The following is a 10,000-nucleotide window of genomic DNA, read 5'->3' on the forward strand; positions in this document are numbered from 1 at the left end:
CCCTTTTAGGTTGTAGTCGGGGATAAAGAGTGTGACGTCATGCCGGGATTCATGCTATACATGACCACAAAACTCTCCAACCCGGCCTACACGCCCGAGGTGTCGGCCAAGACCTCCATTATTGACTTCACCGTCACAGTGCATGGCCTCGAGGACCAGCTTCTAGGTAGGGCAAAGTCTCCCTTTTGAGTATGACGCGGCTGTATTTCTGTGTAATCTTCACTGATATTTTTGGGCAATATCAATTAATGTCGCCGGTGCACATGCAGGTAGAGTCATCAGGACCGAGAAGAGGGAGTTGGAGAACGAACGCGTTGCGCTTATCGAGGAGGTGATGGAAAACAAACGTAAAATAAAGGAACTCGAAGATAACCTTCTGTACCGTCTCACTTCAGTCCAGGTCAGTGTCACATCATTAATAATGTAGGATATCAATGATCTGAAAAGGTACTATATTTTGATCAGGTGTATTCAACGAGCAAGTGTGTACGAAATAATCAAATTGTATTTTTTGCAAAATCAGCATTTTTGCATGTCAAAAAATACAGCCAGAGAACCTTAACGCAGGGCTCACTGGTGGACGACGAGGACCTGATCGTCGTGCTGCAGGAGACCAAGGCGACCGCCCAGGACGTGAGCACGAAGCTGCACATCGCCTCGGAGACCGAACGGAAAATCAACGGCGCTCGCGAGGAGTACCGTCCCGTGGCCACTCGCGGCTCCATCTTGTACTTCCTCATCACCGACATGGCTGCCGTGTCGTGCATGTATCAGACCTCCCTCAGGCAGTTCCTCGTCCTCTTTGACATGTCGATGACAAGGTATGTGCCCGGCCAAGCTTCTTACAGGCGAACGAATGAAATCAGAACTTCAGAAACGTATTGTTGGTAAATGATTCCACAATCTGCCACACTGATTTAGTATGACGGTCAATAACTATCATTTCTAACTGTTACATCAATAAGTTGTAGAACAATAGACTATTTCTAATACACATATAGGCAGCTTTCGACAAGATTCTTACCAGAATATTGTATTTCCCTCATATTTTGATACTCTCTCCTCCCGCAGATAATGTATGGAAAAGGAAGATAATATCAATAAATAATATTACCGTACAAGCATTATATCTAATTTTTGGCACACTTGTACTTTCCTGTTCGATGAATGTCATTTCCGCAAAAGAGAAACTTTTCATAGGTGCTGAGAAATGTAGTGTACTGTATTTTGAAGGACTTTCTGTCGTGTTGCAGATCAGAGAAGAGCAACAATCCCAAGAACAGAATCATCAACATCATCAAATTCCTGACTGCTCAGGTCTGGAAGAATGCCTGCCGGGGATTTTATGAACGTCATAAGCTGTTGTTCACTCTGCTGTTGGCCATGAAGATAGATTTGCAGTCTGGCCATATCTCTCACGAGGAGTTCATGAAGTTTATCAAAGTACGAGTTCGATGTTGCAAGAAGTGCACTTTTGTAGATGTATATATGCGCAAGATGAAATCTGCTGTAGTTGTGTAGGGTGATTGCAGTTACTCATTACAAAGCGAAAAATACTGTTCTTCTCCAACCAGGGAGGCGCGTCCCTCGACCTGAAAGCCGTCCAGCCAAAGCCATTCCGCTGGATCCTCGACATCACGTGGCTCAACTTGGTCGAGCTCAGCAAGCTGGGTCAGTTCGCCAACATCCTCGACCAGATCGTCGAAAACGAGAAGGACTGGAAGGTTTGGTTTGAGAAGGAGAAACCGGAAGAGGTAAGGAGCTCAGCGCCGGCCTCGGTTCAGTCTGGGGCTGATTATTTAACTCTTTTGTCTATGGGGGACCTGAGGGATCACTTTAAAACTAGTGTTTAGTATTCGTTCTAATATATACATTTAAAAACTAAAAGGGATGAGATATCACGATGTAATGACATATAATTGAATTGACATATGTTAATCAGAATCAAATTGTATTTGTCATAAATATTACTTAATCGGTCTGTATTATGCAATCTTAGATAGTGATTAAATTGACAGTAATGAGTTGACAGTAAGTATTTCAGCGAGAATGTACTCTTATACATTCATGGTTGGTTGTTTACATCCTTTGGCACTTGTAAGAATACTGTCAGAAGATTTTTTTTTCAAAACGGCTTCCAGAACATTTAGTTGTGACTCACACCGATGCATATGTGTGCACACTTTCTTCCAAGAGCACTGCTACTTATATACCTTGTAGCATTCTTTAGTACTGTGTACAAGAATGAGCCTTTTCACGTATTTCTTCTCTCTCTTGACGTCACGTATTTCTTCTCTCTCTTGATTTTCATGCTGGGTAAGCATGACGATATTTTTCGCTCGTTGCATGTTTTGGATTTTTCATGAATTCGCACAGAATCTGTAAGCGTTCAGTTATTTTACGAGCGTTTTCCTCCTCTTTTTTCCAATCTTCTATTTTTCTTTTACTCGTCATTTGGCTGACCGGTTGAATGTCCATTAACCGTCGACGCTCACAAGTCCAACCCCTTTTTGGATGCTGCTCCCTTTTATGGCAGTCACTGCATGTTTTTGTACTTTTCTCCTTCGTATTTTTGAGCCTGTTTGAGGCTATTTTTGAAAGTGATTTTTGTGACTTCGTTTTGTAAATGAAATATCCTTTCCCTTCAGAGCTACTCGGATGGTTCGCAGACTGGCTACACGACCACTGTAAGATTCCAAAACGCATATTAAGACGAAAATATAATTATCACATGATTCAGCCAAAATGTTCAGTTAGAATAAGTAAAAGTAACTTAATCGATTAATAAAAGTAAGAGAGAAAGATAAACAAAATGGTGAATTACAATAAAGAATGCCCTCAGTACGTGCTTATGACTGCAACGCCAGCCACAGAAGGCCCAAGATTGTTCCGCCTGCGAAAAGATATTCGAGGCACATGAACTGACTCCTGATATTACATTCCACAGGAGGAACTGCCTTGCGGATACTCTCGCACCCTCGACATGTTCCGGCAGCTCCTTCTGATCCGCTCGTGGTGTCCTGACCGCACCCTCTCGCAAGCACGGAGGTACATTCGAAGTAAGTCGCTTCGAATTATGGCCTCACCCAGTCAAGGGATGCGGGTCCATGTTGTAGATGTCATCATCATCTCTCTCTCTCTCTCTCTCTCTCTCTCTCTCTCTCTCTCTCTCTCTCTCTCTCTCTCTCTCTCTCTCTCTCGTAACCCAGTGTTTCTCAGTCGATATCATTTCAAAATGACGGACGCCGATTTACCTACCCTACGTTTCTCACGAACATTTCTGCCTCAGATTCGCTCGGGGAACAATACTCCGACAGCGCCATCCTGGACCTGGAATCCACGTGGGAGGAGTCTGACAACAGGACTCCTCTGGTCTGCTTCCTGTCCCAGGGCTCCGATCCCTCCAGCCAAATAGAGATCTTGGCCAAGACCAAGGAGATGGGTGAGTTTTTCCAGACATGGTCGTTGTAACTCGACATTCTAACTTAGTGCACTGAGATTTGCAACATCCATATCTCCAGTGCAGTCTAGCGTTTACATCGTTCTCCAGAAATGCGGTCGATATCCATGGGGCAGGGGCAGGAGGCCCACGCGAGGCGCCTCCTCGCCGACGCCATGGCCGCCGGCCGCTGGCTGCTGCTCCAGAATTGCCATCTCAGTCTGGACTTCTGCCAGGAGATGCTGGACACGGTCACGGAGTCGGACAACGTCAACAGGTCGTTCAGACTGTGGATCACAACAGAGGTCCACGCTGCCTTCCCCATTGGCCTGCTGCAGGTACTTCCCTGTGAAATGGGGCAAGCCGGCGCAAGCCGCAAATCATAATATTTACGTATCTTATACCTATAACTGAAACATTCTTTATTTCCAATGAATGAATCTAAATTGATCACTTTCACCAATTCAGAAATAACAAGGAACATATTATTCCTGCAAGGCATACGTTTGGAAAAAAATCATGACAATTGATAAAGATAAACATTTCTTAGACTTTAAAAGGTCAAGGAATTGGAAGTGATCATGCAATTGTCGTTTCCTCCAGATCTCTATCAAATTTACGAACGAGCCGCCCCAAGGCATCCGCGCCAGCTTGAAGAGGACGTATGCCGATATCTCTCAGGTTAGTGGCAAGCGGTTGTCTGCGGAAGTGAACTTTCAAGAACCAAATGTATAAAGTAAAAATGATTACTAGGAAGAGAAATTTGGGTAAGGATGCATAACTATTTCATTGGAAAATAAATGTAATTTCTATTCTCTCTGCATTGTATTGTATCCCATGTAAAAGGGATAATTTACTTATCATAATGAATTAAAATTGTTCATGTAATTTGAATATCGAATAAAAAATCGCTATGATGGTTATCTTTGAGAAAGAGCCCCAAAGAAATTTTGCAAAACATTAATTTTCATAATGTAGACACATTATCAGAAAGAGCATCATACCTATTAGCTCAAGAAACGTCAGTAAAAGTGCATGGCGCCGGGATTCCGTGAGAGTTGTGCGTTTCCCATGGGATGGCGCACCACCAAGTCCCATTCCCAGCTGACTATCCGAATCCTTTCTGTAAAAGCTTGTTGGAGACGATGTAACTTAAGACTAATGAGTGTGTACCTTTGTGCATTAGAATGTGTTTCCACAGTTTAGGCCTCGTATAAGTAGGACTAATGAGAGTGAGATGTAATCCTGTGTATACCACATCTGCTGGTACCCTTGCCTAGGCTTTGACGTATCAAATTATGTATGGAATGGTAAAAATGAATCATAGACTTTACAACAACTTTTCAACTGCAGCATGACCCGCTGTTATCTGCCATTAAATGATTGTCCATTCTATTGCATCAATATTATTTTATCACTACCCTATACCGCGATATCGTGCTAATGTCAATACTACATAAACTCTTCATTATCATCACATTGCTACTGCAATACTATCACGCTGTGGCACGGCATGCCATTACCATACAGAGACACCACTGCGTATTTTCAAATAAAAGTAGCAGTGAGAACATCAGTCATAATTGCATGATAGCCCACTTGCGCATACCACCGCACGCTGTTGTTGTTACATTTACTGGCCATGCATGTGATGAAGAATGTTGCATGACTAGCCCGGATTACGTTTATGCCACGTGGCAAGAATAATTATGAAGGTGTTGATGATACCCGTCTGGCGGGATACGAATTATTATTTTTTCTTTATAAAATGTTCACCTTTGTGGAGGGGCACCGGTAAGGACATAATGGGCATCTGGTAGGCTGAGTATGTCAATGAGACACCTGGCAGCTGTATATGCAAAGAGGCTTTGGTCTCTTCAATCAGAGCTGTGGTACTGCTGAAGGCGTAGTTGTAGGATACTAGGGCAGTCCAGAATGTAGGGTATCAGTGGCGCTTGTGTGATCGTGTCTCATAAAGTGTATGGCTCGGGTACGCGGAAATCAATCTCCCAACCGCACCTATAACCTAAGCGGAGCCTATGGAAGATAGCAGCAGCGTTCCTTGAGAGGGTGGTGCCTGAGAACAGGGGATTGTAGTCAGTAATTGTTCTGTACCAGATTGCTGGCGTGGATCTTGCAGTGACTCATGCACGGTGCTCTATGAATAAAACTTCATATGAGGCCTTCCTGACGTGTCTCTTTAACTGGCTAAGACTTGGTGGAATGTGACCATTGATCAATGAGAGGCCTAGGCTGCCCTTTGCTGCAGCATCAGTTGAGTCATTACCAGAGATGTTGATTTGGCTAGGAACCCACCATAAGGTAAGAGTTTTATCCTGTTCTTCTAACTGCTTGATGTGAAATAAAACTGTCGTGACTAGTCGCAGGTTATCGGTGGGCTGGGCTCACTAGAGGGTCTGTCAGGCCGAGAGAGAGTCTGTAAAAATATGAATGGTTGATTAACTATAGCATGCCTGAGAGCCATATTGAAACAGCTCGGTTTCTAGAGTAGATGCACCATCTGAGAAACGGTTTGTATCTTCTGCAACAAACGCATCCCCTGCTCTGCCTGTGTTCTGATCGCCTGAACCACTGAAATGAGGAGTGTCTGCCGCTCTGAGTGCATCAATGTTTGCCTCTAGCTGTGCTACCATAGCAGGAGTACAAAGAGCTTTCATTGTGGGAATGGTGTTGCGTGAATCCATATAGTTCCATTCCTTCCAGAGTGGGTCAGGGTGGTAGTGTAAGCCCTATCCATGGCGTCGCCTCACAACTCACACCTTCCTTTGCAGGACCTTTTGGACTACTCCAACGTCCCTCAGTGGCCGCGGCTGCTGTACTCGACAGCCTTCCTGCACACAGTGGTACTGGAGCGGAGGAAGTACGGGGCGCTCGGCTGGAACATTCCCTACGAGTTCAACCAAGCGGACTTCCAGGCTTCAGTGCAATTTATTCAGAATCATCTGGATGACATGGATCCGAAAAAGGTACTGTATCCGCACATTCGTAATATAAAAGCGATAGAATCAATTCAATATGTCGAAAAAGTTCCATTCTTCTTTTTTTTAACTGTTGACATTCTGTACCAGGGCGTATCGTGGGTGACAGTGTGCTACATGTTAGGAGAGATACAGTATGGAGGTCGAGTCACCGAGGATTTCGACAAGAGGCTCCTACTCACGTTCCTGCACGTCTGGTTCAACGAAAGGCTTCTTGCTTCAGATTTCAGGTACCATGATGTATTATACCTCCTACTCACTGTGGAACATATCAAAACACTTGAACAATGTAGCTAAGAGGAAGAATGAACATGAACACAATATTTCATGTGATGGCAAAGCTGTACCCTGTCAATCATTTACTTCGTACAGGAGAATGTAACATTATTTTTATGCAGATTCTACCAGGGTTATAACCTACCAATGTGCAAGACGCAAGCCGAGTACCTGGAGTTCATCAGCATGTTACCTGCCACCGACTCCCCGGAGGTATTCGGCCTACACCCCAACGCTGACATTACGTGAGTTTAACTCAATTTCTCTCCCCCTTTCACACGGCAGTCCAGCTACTGCCGACATCGATTATGATATTCATAATAAAGCTACGAATATATTTCACGGGAATGATCTTGGGTGTTGGTTACGAATACCAATATATCTTATCCATTTCGTTTGTTGATCTTCGCGCCGTTGTTTCGATTTTATGAATATTGATATGCATATATCGTCCCCATTTGTTTGCTGATGTTCAAGCGCCCAACAAGAACCCCCATTTTGTATTTGAAGGACAGCTGTTATAAATCTGTTGCCCCGCAGGTACCAGATCAACACCGCAAAGAGTATCCTGGACACCATCCTCAGCATGCAGCCCAAAGAGGGAGGGCAGCGGGGCGGCGAGACGCGCGAGGTCGTGGTTTCTCAGCTTGCACACGATATGATCATTAAGCTGCCTGTTGACTACATTCAGCATGAGGTACAGAGGCGGACAGACAGACAGAGGGAAAGAAAGAGAGAGAGAGAGAGAGAGAGAGAGACAGAGAGAGAGACAGACAGACAGACAGACAGACAGACAGACAGACAGAGAGAGAGAGAGACAGACAGACAGACAGACAGACAGAGAGAGAGAGAGAGAGAGGAAAAAAGAAAGGGACAGAAAGTTAATTTTCTGTGATTTACATTATTCGTGCAGGATTGTTCTAAAATTTATTTGTTTTTCCCCCAGATCAAGGAGGCTCTGCAAAGGATGGGTGCCATATTGCCCATGAACATCTTCCTTAGGCAGGAGCTCGACCGCATGCAGAAGGTGAACAGATGCCTATTCCATTTTAACTTCTAGTATGGCGTTCCAATTCCGCACTGCACTGTTCGCAGTAGTAATTACAGTAATCCGTTTAAGTGATTAACGAAGATATTATTATCTTAAGCAGCAGGAGTTGCACCTCTCTCTTATATGTAATAGAATATTCTGGTTCATGCAAGCAAGTCAGCAACCAGTTAAGATACATGCAAACAAGAGTCGCCGTTAATACATCATTCCTTCTAATTCATTGCAGGTCCTGAAGGTAGTAAGGCAGAGTTTACACGACCTTCACCTTGCCATCGAAGGCACTATCATCATGAGTCCGTCTCTCAAGGATATGCTGGATGCCATGTACGACGCGCGGGTGCCGGAAAGGTGGCGAAAGGTAAATGAAAAAGAAAGAAAATTTTATATATATATATATATATATATATATATATATATATATATATTATATATATATATATATATATATATATATATATATATATGTATATAGTGTCACAATATATGGTTTTATATATATATATATATATATATATATATATATATATATATATATATATATATATGTATAATGCATAACATATACACAGCTATATATATACATATATATAAATAAACACACAAACACACACAACACACACACACAACACACACACACACACACACACACACACACACACACACACACACACACACACACACACACACACACACACACACACACACACACACACACACACACACACACACCTGTGTGTGCCTAATTTTTATTTCTTCGATGAAAGATGTTTATGATTTGGTAATTCACAAGCCCTCAAATTAGTTTACTATACATAAAGCAAGCTTGATTAAAAAATGGTAGATATGGATAACGCAGATCATTCTCACTTGCGTTAAAAAATCTCTGAATCTGAAAACATCCCGAACCTCTGAGCGAAATGCTGTGTCTCGAACGCAGGTGTCGTGGGAGTCGAGCACCCTCGGCTTCTGGTTCACGGAGCTGATCGAGCGCGACTGTCAGTTCCGCCGCTGGTACTCGTATGGCCGTCCCAGGTCCTTCTGGATCACGGGGTTCTTCAACCCGCAAGGATTTTTGACTGCAATGCGACAGGTGACAGCCACTTGTTCGCTGGGATTTGTTCAGCGTTTGTGTATGGTGTTGTGTTGGCTTAACCATGTCTTAGAATATGGCTTCTTGTAAATTTTCATCTGAACTAATCTATACCTTTTGCTCAATGATGCATTCGTTCTTTATACTCTTTTTTTTTTCTTTCTTTTAACAAATTGCATTTTATTAAAGTTACTATATCTCCTATCATAGCATTTGGTATTAACAGGAAGTGACACGGCAGCATCGTGGTTGGTCCTTGGACTGTGTCATCCTACAGAATTTGGTGACACGTTTCAACCGCGAGGACATCCACGACCCACCACCTGAGGGCGTGTATGTGTATGGACTTTTCCTAGAGGGCGCCTCATGGGACCGCAAGCAGGGCAAGCTAGCAGAATCACGAGCAAAAGTAAACTACTACTTGCCATTCTCTAATTATATAACCACATCTGGAGAATACCGCGTACTTTTATACTGTAAAATATTCATACGATAATAATTTCAGTACTTAAAAGTGTCGACTACTGCAAGCTCTAGGTAACAGCCACCACCTCTAGCGGTACTGGCCACAAAAAATAATGCGACACAGCATATACAACTTCAAATGTAGGGCCACCAGTAGCTCGTACCAGTAGGCTACTTTTCGATCTCCCAGTTCTTGTTCTGGATAAATGCCGCTAGAGGCAAGCCGCTAGTTTAGGAGCCGTTTCTCTATGCCTTGCTGTAATCGGCACATGACAATTTCCATACCAAAGAGTATAAAAAAAAATCATATAATTTCTTGACAAGTACGAAAATTGCCATACATTGCATTTGCATTAAACAGTCTCTCTTACACAGGTACTATACGAGCCCATGCCAGTTGTTTACTTGTACGCTGTCAATACTACCAGTGGTAAAGATCCTACGCTGTACGAGTGCCCTATCTACCGAAAACCTCTGCGTACAGATTCTACCTACATTGGTTCCATTGACTTGGAAACCATTGACTACCTGCCTTCCCACTGGACTCTGCGCGGAGTCGCTCTTCTCTGTGACATTAAGTAGAGTGTTTGCAGCACAACAGACCTGTGTCTTCCTAAAACCTCAGCCCCGATTCAGGCACCACCCTGCGTCTGCTCAGCTGTTACGCAAAAAATGTACCT

The 10,000-nt window shown here is 43.4% G+C and overlaps 1 protein-coding gene across 1 annotated transcript in view; it reads left to right on the forward strand.

Moving 5' to 3' along the window:
* LOC119573913 (dynein heavy chain 5, axonemal-like) overlaps positions 1–9,920 on the forward strand; it is a 73,824-nt gene extending 63,904 nt beyond the window's left edge. Inside the window, exons 60-77 of the mRNA XM_037921018.1 lie at positions 10–166; positions 270–400; positions 568–821; positions 1,254–1,443; positions 1,575–1,754; positions 2,948–3,059; positions 3,290–3,442; positions 3,551–3,777; positions 4,043–4,120; positions 6,232–6,426; positions 6,529–6,668; positions 6,837–6,959; positions 7,255–7,411; positions 7,661–7,741; positions 7,992–8,123; positions 8,703–8,855; positions 9,082–9,264; positions 9,696–9,920. Of these exons, the coding sequence (XP_037776946.1) occupies positions 10–166; positions 270–400; positions 568–821; positions 1,254–1,443; positions 1,575–1,754; positions 2,948–3,059; positions 3,290–3,442; positions 3,551–3,777; positions 4,043–4,120; positions 6,232–6,426; positions 6,529–6,668; positions 6,837–6,959; positions 7,255–7,411; positions 7,661–7,741; positions 7,992–8,123; positions 8,703–8,855; positions 9,082–9,264; positions 9,696–9,902 (2,853 nt within the window). The 3' untranslated portion in view covers positions 9,903–9,920. The remainder of the gene's footprint in view (positions 1–9; positions 167–269; positions 401–567; positions 822–1,253; positions 1,444–1,574; positions 1,755–2,947; positions 3,060–3,289; positions 3,443–3,550; positions 3,778–4,042; positions 4,121–6,231; positions 6,427–6,528; positions 6,669–6,836; positions 6,960–7,254; positions 7,412–7,660; positions 7,742–7,991; positions 8,124–8,702; positions 8,856–9,081; positions 9,265–9,695) is intronic.
* Positions 9,921–10,000: the final 80 nt, after the last annotated feature.

The sequence above is a fragment of the Penaeus monodon genome, chromosome 6 (genome assembly GCF_015228065.2).
Source record: "Penaeus monodon isolate SGIC_2016 chromosome 6, NSTDA_Pmon_1, whole genome shotgun sequence".
NCBI lineage: Eukaryota > Metazoa > Arthropoda > Malacostraca > Decapoda > Penaeidae > Penaeus > Penaeus monodon.